The following is a 27341-nucleotide window of genomic DNA, read 5'->3' as shown; positions in this document are numbered from 1 at the left end:
AGGCAGGCTTGTCTTGTTACAGTATTTACAGCTACCTGAAGATAATTGCTGGTGTTCTTTTGATCCTATTAGTACCACAGTCAGGCAGCTAGACTATTTACAGTTAGTGTAGTGCGTCCTGCTCACAGTGTTCAGCTAAAACTACAAGTTAGTGTGGTGAGACCTCTGCACAGTATTCATCTAAAGCTACAAGTTAGTGTAGTGCGTCCTGCTCACAGTGTTCAGCTAAAACTACAAGTTAGTGTGGTGAGACCTCTGCACAGTGTTCACCTAAAGCTATAAGTTAGTGTAGTGCGTCCTGCTCACAGTGTTCAGCTAAAACTACAAGTTAGTGTAGTGAGACCTCTGCACAGTATTCATCTAAAGCTACAAGTTAGTGCAGTGCGTCCTGCTCACAGTGTTCAGCTAAAACTACAAGTTAGTGTGATGCGTCCTCCTCACAGTGTTCAGCTAAATCTACAAGTTATTTTTTTGCGAGCTCTGCACAGTGTTCATCTAAAGCTACAAGTTAGTGTAGTGTGTCCTGCTCACAGTGTTCAGCTAAAACTACAAGTTAGTGTAGTGAGACCTCTGCACAGTGTTCATCTAAAACTACAAGTTAGTGTAGTGCGTCCTGCTCACAGTGTTCAGCTAAAACTACAAGTTAGTGTAGTGATACCTCTGCACAGTGTTCATCTAAAGCTACAAGTTAGTGCAGTGCATCCTGCTCACAGTGTTCAGCTAAAACTACAAGTTAGTGTGGTGCGTCCTCCTCACAGTGTTTAGCTAAACCTACAAGTTATTTTTTTGCGAGCTCTGCACAGTGTTTAGCTAAAACTACAAGTTAGTGTGGTGCATCCTCCTCACAATGTTCAGCTAAACCTACAAGTTATTTTTTTGCGAGCTCTGCACAGTGTTCAGCTAAAGATATCTGTAGAAGGTTGGTGGTGTTTTTCTGATCCTATCACTACCGCAGGCAGCTAAATAAGCTGCAAGTTATTTTTTGGCGAGCTCTGCACAATGTTCACCTAAAGCTACCTGTAGAAGGTTGGTGGTGTTTTCCTGATCCTATCACTACCGCAGGCAGCTAAAAAAGCTACAAGTTAGTTTTTTGCGAGCTCTGCACAGTGTTCAGCTAAAGCTACCTGTAGAAGGTTGGTGGTGTTCTCATACTACAGGCAGGCAGTTGATTTTGCTAGCTGCAGTATCAGTATATATATATATATATATATATATATATATATATATATATATATATATATATATATATATATCCCAGCTTAGTGCAGCTACAGGCCATTAGTATGTCTGGAAGGCCAAGAAGGAGAGGCAGACAGTCACAAGCCAATAAAAGAGGGCAAGCAGGCTCTGTGTCTAGTGCTGGTCATGGAGACGGTGCATCCTCATCAGCACGTGGCCATGGGACACGCTTGGCCTTTTTTTCGGCAGCTGGCCGTGTTGAGCCGCAACATGCGGAAGACTTGGTCGAGTGGATGACAAAGCCGTCCTCATCCTCCTCATCCTCTCTCACCCATGCTCAGGGTACTTTGTCTGGCAAAGCAGCGGCCTCTTCCCTCGGCTCAATGTCATCAGTGACTCCTCTAGCCCCACCATGTCCTCCTGAGGAGTCCCTCAAACTGTTTGACCACAGTGTTGGGTACATGCTCCAGGAGGATGCCCAGCGTTTGGAAGGCTCTGATGATGATACTGAGCTCGATGAAGGCAGTAACATGAGCACGGACAGAGGGGGTGCCCAAGAAGGACAGCAATCTGGCAGTCATGCCCCCCCTGCTGCAGCATACTGCCAGGTTTGCTCCAGTGATGAGGGAGGGGATGATGAGGTCACTGACTCAACGTGGGTGCCTGATAGGAGGGAGGAGGAGGCGGCACATCACCAACGAGGCAGGATGCCCTGCAGGGACCAGCCTAAGGGCAGCACACTGACTGCATCACACCCCAAAGCTCCACATGTGCAGGGCGCTGCAGTCTCTGCGCATTATTCAAAAAGTTCTTTGGTGTGGGACTTTTTTGAGACGAGTGCATCAGATCGCACCGCTGCTATTTGCAACATATGTCTCAAGCATATCTCGCATGGCCAAAACATCTCCCGCTTGGGTACCACATGCTTGACCAGACTTATGTTGACCTGCCATGCAGTTCGTTGGCAAGCGTATCTAAAACACCAAAGAACAAAGAGGACCTCTCCTTGCTCCTCATCAGCTGAGATCTCTAACCCCACTATACCTTCAGTCCTCTCTGAGACCTGCACTGAGAGGAATGAAGGTGTAGAATTAGGTGTGTCACAGCCAAGTACTTGTGGGCAATCTGCTTTCGGTACACCGACGTCAGATTGTACCAGGCAAATTTCCCTGCCCCAGCTGCTGCAACGCCGAAAGAAGTTTGCTCCCAGACATCCACATGCCCAGCGGTTGAATGCTAGCTTGGCAAAATTGCTAGCACTTCAACTGCTGCCTTTTCAGTTGGTAGACTCTGCCCCCTTCCGTGAGTTTGTAGAATGTGCAGTTCCTCAGTGGCAGGTACCCAAACGCCACTTTTTCTCACGGAAGGCGATTCCGGCTCTCTACCGGCATGTGGAAGGCAATGTCCATGCCTCGCTGGACAGGGCGGTCAGCGGTAAGGTGCATATTACCGCTGACTCATGGTCCAGCAGGCATGGACAGGGACATTACCTAAGGTTCACGGCGCATTGGGTGACTGCTGGTAGCTGGGAAGGATGCAGGACAAGGTGCAGTAGTGTTGGAGGTTGTTCCCCCACCACGCCTCCAAAATGCCACTACTAATGATTGTGACACACCTCTCTCCTCCACCCCCTCCTCTTCTTCTTCCTCCATGGCCTCTTCCTGTGCTTTGTCCTCGGAACCAGCGGTGCTCCGTAGCCGTTCAAGGGGCTATGCAAGTACGCAGGCCAAAAGATGCCATGTGGTGCTTGAGCTGGTGTGCTTGGGGGACAGGAGCCACACTGGGGCAAAGGTTCTGTCAGCTCTGCAGGGGCAGGTTCAGAGGTGGTTGACACCACGCCAACTTAAGGTAGGAATGGTGGTTTGCGACAATGGCACCAACCTCCTCTCCACCCTCCGACAGGGACAAATGACCCATGTGCCCTGTTTGGCTCACGTCCTTAACTTGGTGGTGCAGCGGTTCTTGGGCAGGTACCCGGGCTTACAGGATGTCCTGAGGCAGGCCAGGAAAGTCTGTGTGCATTTTCACCGGTCATATGCCAATGCCAGTGCTCGGCTGGCGGACCTCCAAAAGGAGTTTAACCTGCCCAAGAACCGCCTAATCTGTGACATGCCCACCAGGTGGAACTCAACGTTGGCCATGCAGCAGCGTCTGCACACGCAGCAGAGGGCCATCAATGAGTACCTGTGCAACTATGGCACTAGGACAGGGTCAGGGGAGCTTGTTTTTTTTTCCCCACGCCAGTGGGCCATGATCAGGGATGCATGCACTGTCCTGTCACCATTTGAGGAGGCCACGAGGATGGTGAGTAGTGACAGTGCATGCATCAGTGACACTGTCCCTCTTGTCCACCTGTTGGAGCACACGCTGCGTGGAATAATGGACAGGGCACTTGAGGCAGAACAGAGGCAGGAAGAGGAGGACCTCCTTAGCTCTCAAGGCCCCCTTTATCCAGACAGTGTTCCTGCGTGCCTGCCGATCACACAGGAAGAGGATGAGGAGGAGGAGGAGGAGGAGGAAGATTGTGTCAGTATGGAGGTGGAGCCTGGGACTCAGTATCAGCAGCAGTCTTTAAGGGATCAGTCCCAAGAAACACATGGACTTGTACGTGGCTGGGAGGAGGTGGCTGCGGACCATGTCGTCCTTAGTGACCCAGAGGACTCCGGACCGAATGCCTCAGCAAACCTACGCTGCATGGCCTCCCTGATCCTGCAAAGCCTGTGTAAGGATCCTCGTATTCGTTGTATCAAGGAAAAGGACCAATACTGGCTGGCAACCCTCCTTGATCCACGTTACAAGGGTAAGGTTGCAGACCTTATCTTGCCATCACAGAGGGAGCAGAGGAGGAAACATCTTCGGGAGGCCTTGCAGAAAGGTCTGTGCAACGCGTTCCCAGAGACTGGGAGGTTACAAACTCCTGTTTCTGGACAACGTATTGCTGAGGCTTCAGTCAGTCAAAGAAGGAGCGGTGGAGAAGGTGGCCGTCTGACCGATGCGTTCAGACAATTTTTTGGTCCGCAGCCCCAAGGTATGATCGGTTCCAGCAACCATCACCAGTGTCTGTTTTACATGGTGCAGGAATACCTAGGGGCAAGATCTGACTTGGACACCTTTCCCACCGAAAATCCTCTGGGTTACTGGGTCTTGAGGATGGATCACTGGCCAGAGCTTGCACAGTATGCAATTGAGCTACTGGCCTGTCCTGCATCCAGCGTTCTTTCGGAACGCACATTGAGTGCTGCTGGAGGCTTTGTAACCAATCACAGGGTGCGTCTGTCCACCGACTCGGTCGATCGACTGACCTTCATAAAAATGAATCAGTCTTGGATCACCACCAGCTACCAAGCACCTGATGCTGATGTAACCGAATAATTATTTTTGAAATCTCAGATCCCTTCAAAAACTGCCTATGCTGACGCTGAGTGACTATCCCTGAGTAATTATCCTCTTCCTCCTCAATGATCACGCTGATAGCTTGTAAGAACATTTTTGGTTCTGGGCGCCACCACCAGTGCCTAAGGCCCATTTTTTCAGCCCCTGTTTAACAGGAGCGTGTAATTACAATTTTTGATGCAATACTTTGCAGCAGGGCTCGTTTCTGCGTTCCAACTAGAGTATCTGTGAGGGGTTGCAGTGTTGTGGCACCAGCACCAGTGCCTAAGGCCCAATTTTTCAGCCCCTGTTTAACAGGGGCGTGTAATTACAATTTTTGATGCAATACTTTGCAGCAGGGCTCGTTCCTGCGTTCCAACTAGAGTGTCTGTGAGGGGTTGCAGTGTTGTGGCACCAGCACCAGTGCCTAAGGCCTAATTTTTCAACAGGGGCATGCAATTACAATTATTGATCTAATATTTAGCAGCAGGGCCCATTTCTGCACCCACCAAGAGCGAGTGAGGACTTACAGTGTTGTGGCACCAGCACCACCACCACCACCAAAGGCCCAATTTTTCTGCCCTTTTTCAACAGGGGCATGTAATTACAATTCTTGATCGAATATTTCACAGCAGGGCCCATTTCTGCACCCACCAAGAGCGAGTGAGGACTTACAGTGTTGTGGCACCAGCACCACCACCAAAGGTCCAATTTTTCTGCCCTTGTTCAACAGGGGCATGTAATTACAATTCTTGATCTAATATTTCACAGCAGGGCCCATTTCTGCGCCCACCAAGAGCGAGTGAGGACTTACAGTGTTGTGGCACCAGCACCACCACCACCACCAAAGGCCCAATTTTTCTGTAATTACAATTCTTGATCTAATATTTCACAGCGGGGCCTTGTGAGGGCTTACAGTGTTGTGGCCACAACAACACCTAAGGCCCAAATTTCTGCTGAATATATAGGGCAGGCCCCTACTTTCAAACATCTAACTTACAAACCACTCCTACTTGCAAACGGAAGGAGACAACAGGAAGTGAGATGAAATCTACCCCTAGGAAGGGAAATTCTTTCCTGTAAGAGTTAATATGGGAAAAACGTTTCTCCTTTCCACTGATGCTTTCCAATCCTTGTTCCACAAAAAACCCCAAATTTTCAAAAAACATTTGTCATTGGGACAAAAAGTGAGGTGAAATCTTCTGAAGAGGATGACAGACAGCAAAACAAATGTCACAGGGGTGATAACCCTTCCCTATGTTTTCCAAAAGCTTAAAAAAGATTTTTTGGCTGGAGCTAAACACGTTAAAAATGTACCCGTTCAAAATTACAAACAGATTCTACTTAACAACAAACCTACAGTCCCCGTCTTGTTTGCACCGCCTGTATACTGCTGTTCAGAGTATATAGGGCCTGGTGGCCCCACACCTTTCCTTATTTTAATTTGGGTGCGGGGTTCCCCTTAATATCCATACAAGATCCAAAGGGCCTGGTAATGGACTGGGGGGTACCCATGCCGTTTGTCTCACTGATTTTCATCCATATTGCCAAGACCCGACATTACATTAAAGCCGCAAGCAGTTTTAAATGACTTTTTTTCCTTTAAAAATGCCATTTTGTGCAGGGACTGTTCTAAGCACGGGAAACACGCGCCACTTTACAGGCATACTATAGACACCCCACAGGTACGATATTTAAAGGAATATTTCACTTTTTTTTTACTTTAAGCATCATTAAAATCACTGCTCCCAAAAAAACGGCCGTTTTTAAAAGTTTTTTTTGCATTGATACATGTCCCCTGGGGCAGGACCCGGGTCCCCAAACTCTTTTTAGGACAATACCATGCAAATTAGCCTTTAAAATGAGCACTTTTGATTTTGAACGTTCGAGTCCCATAGACGTCAATGGGGTTCTAACGAATTTTCGGTCCGTTCGCAGGTTCTGGTGTGAACCGAACCGGGGGGTGTTCGGCTCATCCCTACTTCCCACCTACCCAGAAGAATATGTGCAGAACAGGAGCTAGTCATTTGGTCCTTCAGAACCCATTCGTAATGCCCAACTCCAGACTGGGTAGACCCCTCCAATGGAGCACACTGCCTGCATTATTTTCTTATACTTTTGTATCATTTTCGTTCATTTTAGTGTCTATTCCCACAGCAAAGTGGTTGCAAAAACGGTTGTAAACCCGCTGGACAATTTTTTAATTTTTTTTACCTGCAAGGTAAAGGCATAATGTGCTAGTATGCATTGCATACTAGCACAATATGTTAAACTTACCTGAAAAGGAAGCTCTTCTAGCGCCGAGAAGTCAGCGCTGCAGGGGCTCCCATCTTCTCCCATCTTGTTTCTGGGTTTGCGGACTCTGGCTCTGTGACTAGACAGAGCCCGATGACGTAACTCCCATGCATGTGCGTGGGAGCCGATGTTCACAGCACGGGGCTCTGAAGAAACGGCACTGGCAGTCGTTTTTCAGAGCGCATGCACCAGTGATATCACTGACTGCATATAAACAAAAGATCTCCTAAACGGTGCACGTTTAGGAGATGTTTACACTACCTATAGGTAAGCCTTATTATAGGCTTACCTATAGGTAAGAGCAGAAGATGGAAATTTACTTCCTCTTTAAGGGCACATAAATACACTTGTGTTGACATGCATTCTCAAGCTGCATTGAGTTTTAAAATATGCTTTAATACCTTTCTTTTCTACTTTTTTTAACTTCACTAAGCTTTATTCCTCAAAAGTGTTCTTTAAAAGTGTTTAAGTCCTTGTTTACAAGTTTGCTTTGCTTCTAGAAGAGCGATTCACATGGCGATCTAGATATAGAGCATTTGAAAGGTGGTGAGGACTCAGGAGGCATTGTATCATTGTGTCACAGCTACAGGCACTTTCATCTTCACCCAGTCTTCCTTCCAGGTTTGGGTAATCCAGGCATCTGATTGGCCGAACCACAATGACATCACTCCGATGCCGGAATGCCGTTCCTTCAGAGCGCATGCGACGGTGACGCCACCAGTTGCTGCTCGCAAGAATATCTCCTAAACGATGCACGTTTAAGTGATATTCATTTTACCTACAGGTAAGCTTTATTATAAGGCTTACCTGTAGGTATAAATAAAATTTTAGTGTTTAAAACTACTTAAAAAAGAAAGTGGGAATGAACACTTTTTGGGGCTTGTGCTGCTACCTCTGGGTGCGACCTTAAGGTCAATTCCACATGTATTTGTAAAGGTAGGTACAATAAGGAGCATCCAATATCTAGTAAATATGAGTTGGAAGGCGAGTTTGTAATTGTTTATTGAGAGTAGGAACAAGTAATCAAGCCAACGCGTTTTGCAGGAACAAAGCCTCCCCCTTCCTCACGGTTGTTGCAGCATATAGAGGTAGCATAGTTTAAACACAACTGACCTCCATCCGCCTGATCTTTGAATTACAGACACACCTGTTTGGTATCTTTCCCTCTTTATTATTATTGTCAGAGGACCAATACTCGCACATCTAATACTAATGCTACAGCTAATGTTCATTCTTGTGCAGGTAATGCTAATTCCTGTGCAGCTAATGCCCAGATAGCAAGGATAACCTGCCATAAATTTGGGGCAGTGTTGAATTGTAATGCCCCGTACACACGGTCGGATTTTCCGACGGAAAATGTGTGATAGGACCTTGTTGTCGGAAATTAGGCTCCATCACACATTTTCTATCGGATTTTCCGACACACAAAGTTTGAGAGCAGGATATAAAATTTTCCGACAACAAAATCCGTTGTCGGAAATTCCGATCGTGTGTACACAAATCCGACGGACAAAGTGCCACGCATGCTCAGAATAAATAAAGAGATGAAAGCTATTGGCCACTGCCCCGACTATAGTCCCGTCGTACGTGTTTTACGTCACCGCGTTTAGAACGATCTGATTTTCCGACAACTTTGTGTGACCGTGTGTATGCAAGACAAGTTTGAGCCAACATCCGTCGGAAAAAATCCTAGGATTTTGTTGTCGGAATGTCCGAACAAAGTCCGACCGTGTGTACGGGGCAAAAGTCTTCTTGACTTGCTGCATATTTTCACTGGCAAATTGTACACGTGTAGAGCACTTGAAGCACAAGTTCTAGTTGGCACTTTTCCAATTTGTGGCAAATTTGCGTGGCAGGACTGTAGCAAGAGAAATGTTGCAGTGGTGAGTCTACAGCAAGAGCTCTGGAAGTCACAGTGATCCCTGTGGTGGAATGACTATTGCACAACAAAACTTGCAGCAGACTTGCAGAATGTTTGCAAAGAAAGTTGATCTGGAGTCATGCAATGCGGACTTGCTGCAATTGTGCAACAAACTTGTGAAGCTTGGCAAGTCTAGCAATAGCTTAGCAAGTCATTTTCAAACTTGCAGCACAATTTCTTGCTATCTGGGTGCTTGTAGACATGGACTAGCATGCAGACAAGCTTGGGCTAATTACCAGAGTCCACTGACACATAGGTGTATCTCTGTGTGCCAGCACACATTGGCGCATGCTTCCATGTGCTTAGGTGCCAAGGTGCCTATTTAAAGGAAACCCTGGTGTGTGCTAATTGCTATGTTCTTCAGATTTCCTGTGACCTGTGTTCCTGTGTTCGCTGATTGATCTTCCGTTGCTGACCCAGCTCGTTCCTGACCTTGCTTTGACTATGCTCTGCCTCCTTCCCTGTTACTGACCTCGGCCTGCTCCTGGACCTTGCTCTGCCTGCTTCTCTGGTACTGACCTCGGCCTGTTTCTGACCTTGCTTTGCCTGTTTCCCTGGTACTGACCTCAGCCTGCTACTGACCTTGTTCTGCCTGCTTCCTGTCCACACTGCTGCCTCACTGAAAATGACTCTAGCCTGCCTTGACTACGTCTATGTCTGTCAAAAAGTGACTTGCTACCAAGCAACTAGCACCCATGCTTCTATGAGCCTTGTACCTCTGTCACCACATTCAGGGGTGCTCGGACCAGACCTATAAGGTAAACCCTCTTGTCAACTTGGCCTCCAACCAAGTTATGTGGCACTTAGTATGCAGCAACACCCCTGACAAAGGGGGAAACTTTGTTCACTCGAAACGCATTGATTTGGTTACTTGTTGCTACTCTCAATAAAGGATTACAAACTCATCTTCCAAAGCGCATTCACTGGATATCAGGCGCTCCATTCTACCTACCTTTATATAAAAAAGGGATTGTGGAGTAGCAATATAAGAAAAACAAAATTTTGACAGGGATAGCAATATGTTGATGTGAAGACCAGTGGGTTGCTAGAAAATTATTTGCATAGAAGTGTTTCCAGCTTTCTAGCTTTCGTCCATCCAAATATGGAAGGCATAGCTTGAGCATCTATAGAAACGGGCTTGAGGACCAGCAATGTAAAACAAACCAAATTATGAGAGATTTGACAATTTGTTGACGTGAAGTTGGTCCGAAACTTCCCATCCTTCTTTTTCCTTTCTGGACATTTGAGGTAAAGGTTAATGCACCAGGAATGAGTTTTTCTTCTCTTTTAGGTGTTGGTTACAAACCCAGATGGCTCACCAGCAAATGGAATTCCAGTAGAGGCCAACCCAGGAAGCGTCCCAGGTGTTACTGGGGAAGATGGAACAGCTAAGTTGCTAGTAAAGACCGGTTCAGATAAAAATCCTTTGAAAATAACGGTAAGTTTTTGAGGAAAACTGCCTAGAGGGAAGTACAAGGGTTGCCGTTGTTGATAACTGGTATATTATTCAGTACACCCATTCATATAAATAGATTGTTTGAATAGTTCTGTTTTCTTCCACTTATATATATATATATTTCTGTGCTTTATTGAACTGCATCAGGTTTCTGTAGTATTCTGACATCCTGTGGTGGTTTTAGGTCACTACAATTAGCTTACTTATGTGATTTGGTATCTCCCTCTGTCCTCCCCTTCTGTTTAGTGCTAGTAAGTTCAACCCTAACGTGACCCTCTATGCTTCTTCCATATTCCTTCAGTCAATGTTAGCTCTTTGCAGAGACAGGGCTTAGGAAAGTCATTGTCTTACGCTTCAATAGACTGGTAAAAAAACATGATATATGCTGCAATAATATGAAGTACAATTGTATTGGATTCAACTTCTGTGTTATACTGAAGAGTTACGCTGCCTTTGGTTGGTGCCAATTCAGCAGTTATGTCAATACATAAGGGCTCATTCGGACTGGTGCTGATTTCTTCTTCCTCCTCAGAGCTGCATGCAGGCAGCCTATAGAACTGGATGCAAATGCAGCAGGTGCACAGGCATGTCACATGTCAAAATCTAACATGCATGCAGGGGCGGGTGCACGGATCTGAAGAGGAAGAGTGTGCTGTACATTTATAGCCGACAATAGAATAAATCAACAGGAGGTGCTATATACTGTATAACAGCCCATTATAAAGTGATAGAGTATGACATACGACAGGAGAGTATAAAGAAACAGGAAGAAAAATTAACTCCCCTAACCTGAAGATTGGGGTGCTCTTTTTCAAGTTGGAGCTACTCCCAGCCAGGTGCCATGGCTTTTTGTGAAAATTCTGGTTGGCTGGGTTGCACTGGGCAAGCTTGCAGCCCGTGAAGTCAAAACATTTGATCTGCATAGTCATTCTTGATCACTGGCTCACAAAGGGAGTTAAGGGGGAATTATTCCCCATCAGCATGCTGCACAGTGGGACCCTTATTCTTGTCTAGCCGCACCCCCTAATGAATCAGACCCATGGCTCTGCAATCAGAAAAGCCCGCATTCACTATTGATTTGACAGCTCTAGCTCTGACTCAACTTGGGGTGTGGCGGGCCTGTGTAGAGAGGCCGCTGCTTGACCACAGAGAGCAAGGTTTCCTCTCTGCAGCTTGCTGGTAGGGGACAGGGTTTTCTACTAATGACGCGTACACAGGACCGGTTTTGCCATCGTAATAAACTCCGAAGGTTTCTCCGACGGAATTTCATTCAAGCGGTCTTGCCTACACACGATCAAACCAAAGTCCGACCAAGGTCCGACCGTCCTGAACGCGGTGACGTACAGCACGTATGACGGGACTAGAAAAAGGAAGTTCAAAAGCCAGTAGCCAATAGCTTCCGTCTCGCACTTGCTTCGGAGCATGCGTCGTTTGAATGCTGGTCCATCGGAACAGCATACAGATGAGCGGTTCCATTTCTAGGTCCGTCAGAATTTTCGAAAAAAGAAGTCCAATGAGGCATACACACAATCGGAATAGACGATGAAAAGATTCCGTCTGACTTTTTCTGTCGGACATTCCGCTCGTGTGTATGCGGCTTTAGGCTTTGGCTGCCTGCACTCCTTTTGTTTTGGTGCTTAAACATTTTGCCTCGCTCTAACAGCACAAGGCAGAGCTAATGCAAAGCTCCCAACTGCCCCTGATTTCGAGGGACTGTCCCTGATTTGGAACAATGTCCCTCTGTCCCTCTTTCCCCCTCATTTGTCCCTCATTTTGGTCTGATCCATATAGTTGTATATAAAATGCACTTTTTATCTTTCAAAAAGTGTTTCCCAGTGCTAAACCTTTCATCCGAATTCTAAATTGCTGAATTTGTAAATTTTAAAAGCCAATATAACGGTAGTAGTGGTAAAAAAAAGCCCTTGTGGATTTAATTAACCTTTTTTTTTTTTTTTTTTGGTTAATTCTCCTTTAAGGGGATGTGGCAGGAGGTGTGTCCTATGCCTACATACGTTTGCTAGTAGGTGTCCCTCATTCCCATCTCAAAATGTTGGGGGATATGATAATGGAGTATGACTCTCCTAATGACAGGAAAGGTCACACTGGTGGTTTGCTACTTTCTTTCCTCTTCAATATGAGAAATAAGGAGGATCAGCCCCACACACAAGTTGAAAAATCTTAATGAAAGTTAACATGAGCTGCTGACATTGAAAGTGCTCATTCAACCCACCCAGAGTAGGACCTTTGTTTGAGTGTCACAGTGGGTTGCGAATTGGCTGTCTGTCACCACTGCTGGGTGATCAATGCACATTGCAGGGATTTTAGCAAACTTTGAAGCAGAGTCCTACTCTTTTTTTGCTCTAAAGAAAAAGCTGTTTATGTCACTATGGAGTTGATTTACTAAAGGCAAATGCACTCTGCACTACAAGTGCACTTGAACGTGCACTTGGAAGTGCAGTCGCTGTAAATCTGAGGGGAAGATCTGAAATCAGGGAAAGCTCTGCTGATTTTATCATCCAATCATGTACACGCAAAAATGCTGTTTTTTTTAATTTTCCTTATTGTCCCCCTCGGATCTACGGCGAGTGCACTTCCAAGTGCACTTCCAAGTGCACTGTTACTGCACTTGTAGTGCAAAGTGGATTTGCCTTTAGTAAATAAACCCCAATATCCTTTGTGGACTGATTCTGAAAAGGAAGCCTGGTTCATTATAATGACCTGGTGCACTTTCAGTTTTCTGCATCCCTTTAGAAGTTTTTTACTATTGGGGATTATCTGACCAAAACTGAAATTCTTACTGCAGTGGATGACAAAAATTTTTATTGTATTTTAGTGAAGGCTTCTGGGAAAATCAGTGAGCCAATTGCACAAGGAGTAAATTACGTTTCTGGGGGCGTGCTATACACCAACAATGTACGGAATGTCTTCAGGTTTCCGTATTGTATTGAATTTTTTTGGAAAATACAGATTGAAAAGGAATGGTAATAGTTAATAACATTGAACTACAATATTGCTTATTTAGCAATCGTACATGATTTAGATGTAGCACCCTGGAGTTTAGGCGTGGTTATTAGTAAATTTAGTTTGCCAGGCGGTAGTTGCCCTGGTTAATTGTTAGCAGATCCACTGATTCCTCTCTAGTTTTGGACTTGCTGCACCTTCTCTCTTCTGTCGCTAGGTGGCGTTATGCTGGTGACATTAGATGGACAAGGGCTTAGCAAGATCAGGTTAATACTGAATAGGGTGTCTCAGCCATTTGGCGGGGGTTTCTTTAGACCCTTGGCCTGCTGGGAGAGCCTATTTATTTGGGTGGAGTCAGGTGATCAGTGTTCTGTGCCACCTGTATGGCTGTCTGGGTCGACGTGTGTTATGCTGCCCCGGGCTGCTAGGCCGGAAGCCTGAGGCCTATCCCGGGGACATCTGGCTGCTAGGCTGTCTGAGGGCCTATCCAGAAGCAGGAGAAGCAGCACAGGTTTGGGACTGCAGGATTGTAGTCCAACCGAGAGTAAAGGTACAGCTGGACGGGAACCAGTTGTGGTCAGAGGTAGAGAGGAAGCTGTCGCCACTAAGGGACCATCCACCTTGTTACCGGAGACCACTGTGAGTAAGCTGGAGCCAATACCAGAGCAGTCTTCTCATAAGCCGGGGATGGTGAAGAAGTGGGAAAACTTCAACAAGTGCCAAGCCAGGGACCCGGCGGAACAACAGAGGTGATGCTTGAGGAGCATCAGTGATTGCCAAGCCAGGGACCTAGCAGGTCAGCAGTTGTGACGCTTGAGGAGTATCTGTGAGTGCCAAGCCAGGGAAGCGGGGGTGACGCTTGAGGAAGATACGGAGTTGTGGAACTGGAAGAGCTCAGGGGATCCAGTGGCGATTGAGTCTGAGAGTCTAATGAGAGACTGGGAGCTCAGTGACTATAGACCTACAGTGAGAGACTGTAGAGTGCGAGAAGAACTATTTGTGTTTCCAATAGTTAAATACAACTACCATTAGTGACTGTTACATGATTTGTTGCCATAGGAGACAGCAGTCCTACCTATACAGAAGTGGTGTCCTGCTGCAGGCTTTCCACTGTATAGCTGTCTACCTATAGAAGTCTCAGAGTCTGCCAATTATCATTGCATCTACTCAAGGGTGTCCTGACCCTAACCCTCTCTCCCACAGTTCTTGTTCAAGAGACAATAAATCTCTTTACATTCAAAAAGTGTCTGGCGCCCATCACTCCATCTTATTACACCCACCATGCCTTGTAACCCACTCTACAGAGAAGGATGTCAGCTCTCCCCGACTCTGGAGGTCACCATTAGCCATATAGCATTTTTTTTGTGTGTTTTTTTTTGTGAAAGTAGTGCTATCTTTTTAACCAGATTTGTACACCTCTTTAACAAATCAACCTCCCCTTTTAACAGGTGAAGACAACAATAGGGGGACTAGATGAAAAACTCCAGGCCTCCGAGCAAGCCACCATAACTGCATACCAACCACAAAGTGGAAAGGGAAACTATCTGCACTTGACTATCGATACCAATGTGGCAAAGCCGAACAAACAACTTTTCATAACGTTTCATATATTGACAAGCCCTCCTACAGACCAAGACAAAGTTCAGTATTTTACATATCTGGTAAGTTCATATTCTGAGGGATCAGGAAGGAATTTTTTCCCCCGTTGGAGCAAATTGAAATTGAACAATGCTTCATTTGGGTTTTTCTCCTTCCTCTGGATCAACTATGGGTATATAGAGGTTTTCTATTTATGTATTATTTTTTTATTGGTTGAACTAACTGGCTTTTCAAAATCACCATGGTTTTATTAGAGTTTGGAAGGTCTTTACAAAATATTTTCAGCATAAGATTTTTCAACGCCAAGAAGGACATTTTCTTTAACCATACATATATGGTACTGTCACAAGACCACTGAGAAAGGAAAATGAGCAAATGCTTTCACCTGCCTGCCAATTACATTTTCTCTGGACTGGAGCACAAGGGTCGCTTTAAGGCTCATGCTCTTCCTTATTGCCTATACACAAAGGGGTAAGGATGCTCATGACCTCATCGACCTCATATGGCCACAAGACCATAATGTACCAGTGTCGTTGACCTACTATGACCAAGCAGCCAATGAGGTCAATGATGTCACGGGCATCCTCACCCCTTTGTAAAATCAGCTGTGGGGCATGGAGTCCCCCACTAGCATTTCATTGCACAAAGATTGACAGTTGACTTTAGACCTTAACATGAGAATTTCCTACCCAACACCTGAAGTTACAAAGGTGCAGAGATGTTTGTGACATAATTGATTTAACATTGTCACATGGCCATATTAGGTTAATGACCATAACATAAAATGGCCATGTGGCCATATTAGGTCAATGATGTCACGATCAACCCTGACCCTTTGTTAAATCAACTGTAAGGCAGGGAATGCCCTGCCTAAATCTTGTTGGATCAAGCATGACAGCTGGATTCAGTGTTCGGAATGGAACACTGGAATTACCCACCCTTCAGCAGGTGTTTCAAAGGAGTGTGGATGCTGGCGACATAATTTATCTAATATGGTCCTATACTTTCATTGTCATTGATTTAATATAGCCACATGGCTATTAGGTCAAAGATGTTGCAAGTATTTTTGAACCTTCTTAATATCAGCTGTGTGGTGGAGAATCCCCCTGCCTGTGTCTCCTTGGACCAAAAATGAAAGCTGGCTTTAGGGTCTCTATTTCTGATCAGCAACTGACTTCTTTCTATGCCATATAAACCTGCTTTAAACTGTTTTTGAATTTCTGTAGATTTGTTTGACAAGAGAATCAGTTCTGGTATGAATAAAAGCTCATCAATGCGTGTCCTATATTGAGAAGCGTCAAGATTTTATTCATGTAGACTACTGAAATGTCCAACTTAAAATGTAATTCAAAATAATGACTACTGTTTTTTTTTCAGATCCTCAGCAAAGGCAGAATAATAACTGTGGGCAAGCAGAAGCGAGATCAAGGCCAAGGCCTTGTCACTATGTCACTCATTGTGAAAAAGGACTTAATCCCTTCATTTCGTATTGTGGCATACTATACCATTGAAAAAGAGCTTGTGTCGGATTCCCTCTGGGTGGATGTGGTTGATGAATGCATGGGAACGGTAAGGCGGCCAGTTTGGATGGAAGGAAACATTTTGAATAGCAGAAAACACACCTATAAATTGTGAAAAATTTTTAAAAAGTCAAGCCACTTTTTTTAAATTTACAATTCAGTAACAATTTGTAAATGTGCTTTGACAATGCCAACTGTAGGTGAGGGTAATTCTTCACTTGAGGAGACCTGTTCCAGTGGCAGCTATATAACAGCGTACTTCCCTTCAATTTGTAAAGATTTCATCACAATTTGTGGTACATTACCAGGACAGGAAGTGAAAGAAAATCAACTCAATTCCTGCCTTGTCCCTGGGACAGGAGATGAATGGAAAGTGTTGGCTGTACTTTCGCTGTCAGCGCAGTTTCTTTCTTTTCTTGCACACGTTAAAAACATTTTAGGCTTGAAGATTACTTAAAACCCCTAAAACATTATATACTTTTTGAAATCAGACACCCTGGTAAATAAAATAGTTGTAGTTTAAATTTTTTTATGTCACACAAAAATAGCACAACGGTTTATCAAATGCAAAATTTTAGTAAAAAAATACACTAAAGTTAATTTTAAGGCACACAAAAACAATATATTACCAATTTTTGGGGTAAAATATAAAAGTTGAAGTTCCGTTGAGTATATAAACATCCAACATGTCGAGCCTTAAAATTGTGTGCGCCCAGGAAACTTCGGCACCCTAAATCTTTACCATAGGTGATGTTTTAAAGGCCCCCACAGGTCAGAGTCAACAATGAATAATGGCCTTAGAATTATTACTGTCACTCCAGTGGCAATACTGTGTATACTGTATGTATCAAGTGTTAGCATGTGGGAACAGCTTACTGTGAATTTTTCTGATCACTTTTGCTAAATGTTAGCATAGTTATGTTGCTTTCATGTGCGAGTTAGTGCCCCTCATAGCCAGAGGCCGTATTTCTACGGGCCCCACTCCAGAAGGATAATGTCCTTTCACTTACCAGTGACACCTGTCCTGGAATTGACTACAGAGACATTTCGAGAGATACCACATTGAGCATGGATTCTCTTCACCAGCTCTTTTACACCTTAAGTGATACGCTCTTCTTCTTACTCCTGCTCTCTTTAGGCATGGAGGGAAGCTGCTGTATACTCATAGCTCCCAACTGTCCCCGAATTTGAGGGACTGTCCCTGATTTGGAACAAAGTCCCTCTGTCCCTCTTTCCTTCTCATTTGTCCCTCATTTTGGTCTGATCTATATAGTTATATACAAAATGCACTATTTATCTTTCAAAAAGTGTTTCCCAGTGCTAAAACTTTCATCCAGTTTCTACATTGTTTCATTTGTACATTTCAAAAGCCATAATAAAGGAATAGTAGTGGTAAAAAAGCACTTTTTGATTGAACAAATCTTTTTTTTGTATGCTGAGCCTGTAAGGGGGTGTGGCAGGGGTATGTCCTATGCCTATATACTTTTGCTAATAGGTGTCCCTCTTTCCCATCTCAAAAAGTTGGGAAGTATGTATACTTTGGGAGGCCACAAACTCTGTGGTTCAGGCCAGGCCCCCAGGAGGGTTCAGTTATGCACAGGGCCCTAATAAAGGGACCCTGCCACTCAGAAGGGCAAAGCATATAGCCACCAGTCCATCCTTGCTTCAGAACCCCTCTCTCCAGTCCATCACTACCTCCTCTCCGGAGCTGACTGCTCATTCTTCCCTTTATTTCTCACTCTTCTCTACCCAGAAGGTGAACATGAAGATTTACACTCCTTCCCCCATCCCCATTCACTGTAGGAGCACACTCTCACTCTTTTCACCAGTAAATCAGACCAGTCATTGCTACTACATCAGAACTTTCTTTACCTGAATCTTCTTTAGTTGTTACAACAGCAAGGCAACATATCAATAATCATGGCAGTACACATTCTTCCTTTTTATAAATGCTATACTGGTACTGGTACTTGGGCTGTGCTGTGGTGCTCATACCTTTAGGTTGTGTTGGTGTCAGGAACCATGAATCAGACTGAGACAATGTAATGTAAAAAATTGCACAGATCAGTAAACGTAGCCAAAACATAAGTCAGGGATCAGAATGAAAAGTGGGTAATCAGACAAACCAGTGATCACGAAACCAGAGATCAGCATTGCCAGAGGCAGAAAAACAGGATCAGGAACCAGAAGGGATGTCAGCCAGGCACAGTCTTTAACAGGAACACAGCAGAGAAACTCCAGATATGTTGACCAGATGAGGGTAGGAAAGGAATGAACAAGGCAGTTTAAATAGCCAGAATGGGATGGCTGTAGGCGGGACTGACGAGCAGATAATGATAACCAGGTGAGCCACTGAGGAATCAATGAGTGCTGGCAATTATCCAACAGTTGAGCAGCCTGAGCATAGAGAAGGAAGCTGCTAAGCCCAGCCCTGAGAGTTGGTTCCCAACAAGTAGTGGTATGGCTTCAAGTCCCATTTCAGGGTCCTGCTAAGGGGTAACCCCATTTTCATTGCAACATCTACATCCCCATGTGTATGGTCTCTGTCCAATCCCCATGACCAACAACAGCAACCCAGGCTCTACCTCCAACCACTTATATACAGTATATCCCTTCTACAGGAAGCACCACAGACCAAAAAGTGCAGACACACCACAGTTTGTTAACCCATGAACTACCAGACATTAACCCCAAGTGCATATACAAATAACATTTTAGGTACCTGCCTACACACGTGTATTGCAATTGATGTTTTAATGTGTAGGTGCCCCCGACAACATGAGTTTACTTTTATATGTGTGTGTATGTCGGGATGGGGCTCAACAACTTTTTGGAGGGAGGATTTAAGTGCTTGGATGTACAGTAACTTTAGGTCTTTATTGTTTTTTTCACCATTTTTTTCAACTGTTAAAGTTGAAGCAAGGCGTAAATGAGCCCTTAAGCCCCGTACACACAATCGGATTTTCCAAAGGGAAATGTTGGATGTCAGGCTGTTGGCAGAAAATTCGACCTCGTGTATGCTCCATCGGACAATTGTTGTCTGACTTTCCACCAACAAATGCTGGCTAACATGTCTTCAGATTTTCCACCAACAAAAGTGTGTTGTCGGATTTTACGATTGTGTGTGAACAAGTCAGTCGCACAAAAGTCCAAAGTACAAACACGCATGCTCGGAAGCAGAAGCAGTCGGTCTTGTAAACTAGCATTTGTAATGGAGAGTTAACATTCGTGACGTGGCAAATTATGAAATCTCCAAATGCAGCGTACAATTCTCTTCTTCTTTAATGGGATAATAATGAAGCTGATTTGCTGGTGATACTGATAGAGTTATTGCAAACAAATTTTCAAAGGCTTTTTTTTTCTAGTGATAGCAAGAATAATATTATTATGTTTTTTTTTTTTTTTTTTTTTTTTTATTTGTGCAAGTTACCACAACACCATTATCCCCTAGTTTTTAGGAACAAAGATACAACCCTTGTCAATTTTACATTGTATTTTTTAAAAATGTAACTGCCTACTCCCAAACTGTCATTTGAAGTAAAACACATAGCCAAGTATTATTCTCCACAATTTTTTTTATTGTGCATTAAAAATAAAAAAAAAAAATAAATAAAAAATTAGACATGCTATCTGCCAATAGAACTTAACCAAAAAGTGCATTCTATGCATCCAAAAATATAGAAAATATACCAAATCAAATCATTATTCAACCAAAAAAATAATGTCAAAGCAATAACTCCAAGGCCAATAATAAATAACACGTTATCTCCTCCGATTCCGCAACATGTCTGGTTGACGAACGGCCGTTCAGAAATGAACTGAAAGGCACGAACTGAAAAGCGCTAAATGAAAAACGCGAAAAGAAAAGCGCAAATCAACACTAACCAAACTTCTACTAACACGAAATTAGCAGAAGGAGCCCAAAGTGTGGCGCTAAAGAGCTGAAAAACCACATAGTACATCTAGTACGTTCGTAATTGTTGGCCAACAATTGTGTGACCGTGTGTATGCAAGACAAGTTTGAGCCAACATCCTTCGGACAAAACTTCACGGTTTTCTTATCAGAAAGTCCGAATGTGTGGACGAGGCATTAGAGTTATCTGGAATATGTAATAAGAGGGCCACAGTTAAAAACCTGTAAAACTCAAGGTGCATGATATACTTTGCCATGTTTGGAACGTGTAGGGCAGACCATTGAAATGAATTGGCTGCTCTATGCTTGTAGCGTGGTATAGTGTGAATGGGACCTCAGTTTATAAAGTGTGTAGTCAGTTTACTACGATTTGCTGTATAATAATAAGAATGGCAGCAAAGTCTGCCAAAATAAACTTGGTTACATCTCTCAAGTAAATTGTATTTTTCTTTCTCCTTTTCTATCCTGGAACCCAACACTAGCTGAAGGTGGACAGTGACAAGAAGACCATAGCACCGTCAGATCCTGTAACCTTAACACTGAAAGCAGATTCCGATTCTCACATTGGATTAGTGGCAGTAGATAAAGCGGTCTTTGTATTAAACAAGAAATATAAGATAACCCAGAGTAAGGTAAGGACTATAGCGCGTAGCATTGTTCAACGCATTAGTATTTCAAGGAATTTTAATTTTCTTTATCTATTATTACTAAATAGAACATATAGTGATTTTGTATAAACTTTTTTTTTTTTTTTTTCTTCCATATTTTTATTGAAAGATTTTCATACAGATTGCATTATACAATTAGACATTGTATGTCGTGCAATGACATTCTGGTTAGACAATACAAGGAATACGGTTCAACTTGTGGGTTCAATATTTATAACAATTTACCAACCCTGGTTGGTTATAACTTTTATTAAACATATATCCATTGTGGATTCTAGATTACCATAGTTATTATCCGTAGTTGCGTAGTTTTGGACCTCTTCACTAGAGTCGCAGGGATCTTTAGTGCCACAGGAGTGAAGAGGCCCCGTCTATCGTAGGTTTATATTGCTAGATATGTGCTAGTTAGAACTAGCTGTTGCATATATCTTGTTTCTCTTGCCTATAGAAAGGTATTGCTCGGTCAAGAAGAGGAGGTGTGTATCAGTGTTTAGGTTAGTGGATTGCGCAGTGTGCAGTCCAGTCAATCCATGGTTGCCAGTTCTTGTGTGTTTTCGTCGCCTGGCCAGTGTGCGTAGCCGTTGTGATCTCGTAGCTGTAGTGAAGGGCTACTAAGTCAATGACTTGGGTTATTGTCAGGGGATTGTCAGACTTCCATTGTCTGGTTATGTTGAGTCTTGCCGCCAGGAGGATGTGAGTGACCACTGGTCTGAATGAATGTGGGATTGATTCTATAGTTAGGTTAAGTATCGCCAGTGCAGGGGAGGGGTGAATTTTAGTTTGGGTTATGTTCGAGATTAAACTAAAAATCCTTTCCCAGTAGTTGTGGAGTTTAGTGCATGTCCAGAGTATATGTAGAATGTCGCTAGGAGAAGAGTGGCATCTCCAGCATATATTAGGGATTTTTGGATTAAAGATTGTAATTCTGGCTGGGGTGATGTACCAACGTAGTGTGATTTTCTGTGTGAGTTCCCATAGGGCCGCGCATTTAGTGGCCTTGTATATAGTTTTGAGGGCAAGTTGCCATTGGTCTTCCGTATAGGGCTGGGCTAAATCTTTTTCCCAACTTTGGTGGGGTTTTAGTTTGAGGAAGGTACGTTTGTTGTGGAGAATGTTGTAGAAGTAGGATATGCCTCTGGTTTAAGTGGCTGTGTTGGTGAGATATTCCCAGGTTTTAGGGTGAATATTGTAGAGGGGGAGGGGTAGGGTTTTTAGATAGTGGTGTAGGCGAATGTAAGTGAATTTGTCAGCTGCTGTTAGATTGAATTCGGATTGAAGTTGTGCGAATGATTTAATGTGGTTGTTATGTATTAGATCTTGTATGAGATGTATGCCTTTGGTGGTCCAAGATGATAGAGAGATTTCTGGTAGCGTGTGATGTAGGTATTCCAAGGGGATGTGCCCTGGAGATGTGGCGGGATTAGAGGTCAGTAAGGTTACTGATTTCTTCCATGCGAGTGCCAAAGCTCTCATGGTCGGGGGAAACGCCTTTGGTAATATGGTTCCCAGTGGAATACTAAGTATCCAAGTTCTCAAGTTGGGTTGAGATAATGAGGAGCTTTCAATTTGTCCCCAAAGTGTAGTGGGTTGTGTTTGGAACCAGGAAGGTAGTTGAGCTAGGATTGTTGCTAAATAATAGTCCTCGAAGTCTATAGATCCTGTTCCACCGACTAGTTTGTGTTTTACTAAGTTGTGTTGGGCACTCCTCGTTTTTTTCCCATTCCATAAGTATTTGTTGAAAATAGTTTTGAGGGATTTGAAGAAGGTGGTTGGCAATGGTATAGGTAGGGTTCTAAAATGATAAAGTATTTGGGGGAGGCATATCATCTTAAATGCTGCAAGTCTGCCCGACCATGAGAGCTCGTGCTTTGCTATTTGTTGTGAAGTTGATTGAATTTGTTGTAAGAGCGGTATGTAGTTGCTCGAGTATATTTTCTTAGTTTCCCTCGGGAGTTGAATGCCCAAGTATGAAATGTCGGTTTCTGCCCATTTAAATGGGTATTGTAGCTGTAGGAGGTGTTTCATGGTGGTGTTTATGTTTATGTCTAGTATGAATGATTTGGTCACATTAACGTTGTAATAAGAAATCGGGCTAAACCATGTGAGCAGTTTTTGTACTTCTGCCAGGAAAACAGTCGGATCTGTAAGGATTAGAATTACATCGTCCACGAATAAACTGATTTTGTGGTGTGAGAGGCCTATACGCATGCTTGAGATGTTAGGGTGGGAGCGTACGTGTTCAGCCAGGGGTTCCATAAGCATGTTAAATATTAGAGGGGAGAGGGGGCAGCCCTGGCGTGTGCCATTTGTGATGGGGAATGGGCGTGAGAGCATGCCTTCTGTGAACACTTGGGCTTCAGGGTTGGAGTACAATGCTAGGATGGCTGTTAGGATCTGTCCCTGGAATCCGAATTTGTGTAGGACTGCTTCCAGGTATTTCCAGTGAACTCTATCGAACGCCTTCTCTGCATCTAGGGAAAGAAGCAGAGAAGGCGTTCCAGTGGATTCAGCATGGTGGATAAGGTCTAGCATCCTCCTGGTGGCATCTGAAGATTGTCTGCCTTTGGTAAAACCAGTCTGATCTTGGTGTATGATAGTTGGCATAATCTCATTTAGTCTGTTGGCTATGATTTTGGAGTAAATTTTTAGGTCTAAGTTGAGTAAGGAGATCGGGTGAAAATTTTGGGGGGCATCCGACTGTTTCCCTGGTTTTGGTATGGTTATTACTAGCGCTTTTAAAGCGGGGTTCCACCCAAATTTTGAACATTATCTCTATGCATTCTCTTCCTTGCCTAGATGCTGACATGCTGTGTAAAAAAATTTAAATCGCCGTAATTACCTTTTTTTTCTAATCTTCTTAGCACTTCCTGGTTTTCCTCCCATGGGAGTAGGCGTGTTTCTAGCCTCTCCCAGACCTCCCACAGTCCCCTGGGAGCTAGTCTCAGGCTTCCCAGCATGCATTGTGCAACAGCGTCATCACAACATCTCGGTGAATGCTGGGAGCACAGCATTCACTGCATCCAGGAAATACATGCTTGTGGGCTTCAAATGCCCACAATGAAGATGGAAACTGCCTTCAATGAATTTTATAAGTTATTCTTTACAACGAAATAGGACACAGGCAGACTTATTACACAGAACATGTGAGTAGATAATCATGAGAAGAACAGTTTGTGAATGAACTCCAAAAAAAAAAAATGATAGATAGGTGGACCCCCGCTTTAAGTATTCTTTCGAGAAGCTAGCAGAGGAGGCAGCGTGGTTAAAGAGATCTGTAAGGTGTGGGATTAGTTGATTGGAGAACAATTTGTAGTATTCCCCTGTTATCCCGTCTGGTCCTGGTGCTTTACCACTAGGCAATGAGTCAATAGTAGCCTTGATTTCCAGGTCAGTGAATGGTGCATTCAGGGTGGTCAGTTGGTCGATAGATAGTTTGGGCAGATTGATTTTAGTGAGGAAGTTGTTAATGTCGTCTTGTGTGGGTTGGGGGGTTTGGTGGTCTTGTTTTAAGTTGTACAGGTCTTCATAATAGGTGCTGAAAGCATCGGCAATTTCCTGGGGGTTGGTCAATGGGGTGTTAGTGTGGGGGTGTTTAAGTAGTGTTATTCTAGTTTTATTTCGTCTTCCTTTGAGTCGTTGGGCTAATGTCTTCCCTGCCTTGTTGGAGGTAGAGTATGAAGATGCTTTAAATTTCCTTTGAAGGAATTCGTATGAGTGAAGGAGAAGGGTTTTCAGTTCCTGTCTTAGGGATAGTAGTTGGTTTGTGAGTGGGTTTTGAATCCAGAAAAAAAGGGGAATTGGGACTTGTCAGGAGCAGATGCTCTGCTCCTGACAAGTGGGAATACCCACGAAACGCGTAGAGCTATCATTATCTGGTGGACACATATGTACCATGTGGATGCATGTGCCGGTGTCAGGTCTGTTGTTACTGGCACTGTCATTACATTCAACCCTTGTGCACGCTCCTTGTGTATACATGAAATGAACCATGTTTCAATGTTTGTAGACCTATGTCAAATAAACATTTTTATTGTAACTTACCTCCATTATTCAATTGCTTCATCTAAAGTCCCAATTCCCCTTTTTTTCTGGATTCAATACCGGGATGGAGGCACCTCAGGGTGCTTCATTTAAAGTCCCACTTCCCCCTTCTTCATATACGTGAGTGGGTTTTGAGGGTCACATTTGTGTTTCTTTTCTAGGTCCGCTATTTGGGCTGTTAGTGCATTTATGCGCTGCGTTCTCTGTCGCTTATGATGAGAGCATAATTTAATGAGCATTCCCCTCATATACGCTTTATGAGCGCTCCACACCACGGCAGGGTCGGGTACCGATCCCTTATTCAACGAGAAAAATTCTGAAATGTGTTCTGAAATTTCTGGGGTGTATTTAATATTTTGAATTATGGAGCTGTTTAGTCTCCATAGGAATGTATTATGTTGGAGGTTGTGATCTTGGATGGTAATTGAGGTGGGTGCGTGGTCCGACCATGCCATGGTGTGGATTACAGACTGAGATAATTTTTGTAAAATATGTTTATCAGACAGGAACAAATCAATTCTGGAGTAAGAATGATGTCTGGGGGAAAAAAAGGTGAAGTCTTGTTCGGCGCCATGGTGACAGCGCCAGACATTATACAGGTCATGGGTTTGTATAAATGCTTTTAGAGGAGATTCACTTCTCTTCGCTGAAGAGGTAGAGTCCAGGGACACATCTGGGACCAGGTTGAAGTCCCCACACACAATTGTGTGGCCTTTTTGGATGGGTTTTAATGTGCGGATAATCTTGCGTAGGAATCTCATTTGGTGAGAATTTGGAGCGTATGGGTTGATGATGGTGTAGGTTGCTCTATTAATGGTACAGATAAGGATGATGAAACGACCTTCGGGGTCTGGGACTATTTCTAAGAGTTGGAAGTCTATGGTATCTTTGATGGCAATCATGACTCCTCTGGTCTTGGTAGAGTGAGTTGCGTGGAATACGTTTGGAAAGTGGCGATTTTTACACAGAGGAGTGTTGGGAGCTAGTAGGTGGGTTTCTTGGACGCAAATGATGTCACTCTGGAGATCCTTGACGGTTTTCCATAGTGAGTGGCGTTTGGCTGGATGATTAAGCCCATTGACGTTGAGTGAAAGGATGTTAAACGGCATCTTGTGGGTGTGGGTTTGGTGTAAGCTTCTTGTAACACTTACAGTTAGGCGATCTCGTGATGAGCTGGTTTTTTGTTTTCCCAGTCGATGTGATGGGTAAGATGCGGTATGGAAGTCCGAGAGTCAGTACAGCTGGGTCCCGTGTAGAGGAGCGAAGAGCGTTGCTTCTGGCTGGCCAGGGGGCCGAGGCGAGGATGGACTAGTAGACTGCAAATAGAGCAATACGTTAGGTAGCAAGGCAGTTATAATCAAATAGAGATCATGTGTGCTTTGGGTAACAATGAAATTTTTGAGAGAGGTCTGTGTTGTGAGCTGGTGAGTTAGCTTGCTAGAAGATAGGTGGCGGATATGACATTGCAAGAGAGAAAAAAAAACTTTGTAAAAAAGAGAACAAAAAATAGAATACCAATCAGAGGGGGTGCTGAGCACCTGTGGATCTCTGTAGTGGGGTACAAAGAGTCACTACCGCGGGTAGCAGAAGACTGGAATAGAGGATAGCCATAGCACAGGGGAGCTGTTGTTGCTATTATCGGCTTAGTGAATTTTGTATGTTTTCACTTGATGTTTTGAGGATGAAATTCTGTTATGCTGAGCAGGATTAGGCGGTTCTGGGTTTATGCCCCAGGTGTGGAGTAACTTCAGGCCTTTTTCTAGTTCCCCAATTGCATGGGTTTGACCGTTGCGGACAATGAGAATGGTGGCTGGGTATCGCCATTTGTATTGTGATTTTGTAGGCTTTTGTTGATCGAGTTCAAATGGCGCCTCATTTGGAGGGTGTATTTTGAGAGATCAGGGAATAGTTGAATTCCCGTGTAAGGCGCTGGTAGTGGCGATTTAGCCCTGAGTCCCATGAGCAGTTTTTCTTTGATGTGGTAAAAGTGAACCCTCATCAGGACATCTCTGGGGACTGAGGCAGCTAGATGGGATGGTTTAGCAATTCTATGGATTCTGTCCACAATGACGTCTCTCGGGGAGGCCTCAGGGAGAACTAAGTGCATCAGTTCTTTTCCGTAGCGTGGCAGATCTGCGGGTAGTATGGACTCGGGGACCCCCCTCAGTTTAACGTTGTTTCTGCGAGATCTGTCTTCTAAGTCGGCCAGCTTGGCGCGCATCCATGTCTGTTCCTCTCTAACAGCTTCAAAGGCTTCAATGGTGTCATTCACTGTGGAGGTGCAGGCATGTATTCCTCTCTCAGCGTTTGTCACTCTATCATCCAGTGAGTGGATGTCAGTGGTGATCTTGTGGAAGAGGGATGATAGATCTGTCATGAGGGAGGTCTGCAGGGATATGAGCATATCCTTGAGCGT

The 27341-nt window shown here is 44.1% G+C and overlaps 1 protein-coding gene across 1 annotated transcript in view; it reads left to right on the top strand.

Moving 5' to 3' along the window:
• Positions 1 to 27341, top strand: part of LOC141133437 (complement C3-like) — a 363837-nt gene that overhangs the window by 146277 nt on the left and 190219 nt on the right. Inside the window, exons 11-14 of the mRNA XM_073622825.1 lie at positions 10059 to 10205; positions 14633 to 14845; positions 16161 to 16352; positions 20699 to 20848. Coding sequence (XP_073478926.1) covers positions 10059 to 10205; positions 14633 to 14845; positions 16161 to 16352; positions 20699 to 20848 — 702 coding nt within the window. The remainder of the gene's footprint in view (positions 1 to 10058; positions 10206 to 14632; positions 14846 to 16160; positions 16353 to 20698; positions 20849 to 27341) is intronic.

This window comes from Aquarana catesbeiana, linkage group LG03, assembly GCF_042186555.1.
Source record: "Aquarana catesbeiana isolate 2022-GZ linkage group LG03, ASM4218655v1, whole genome shotgun sequence".
NCBI lineage: Eukaryota > Metazoa > Chordata > Amphibia > Anura > Ranidae > Aquarana > Aquarana catesbeiana.
This window is presented reverse-complemented; position numbering and strand designations above follow the sequence as displayed.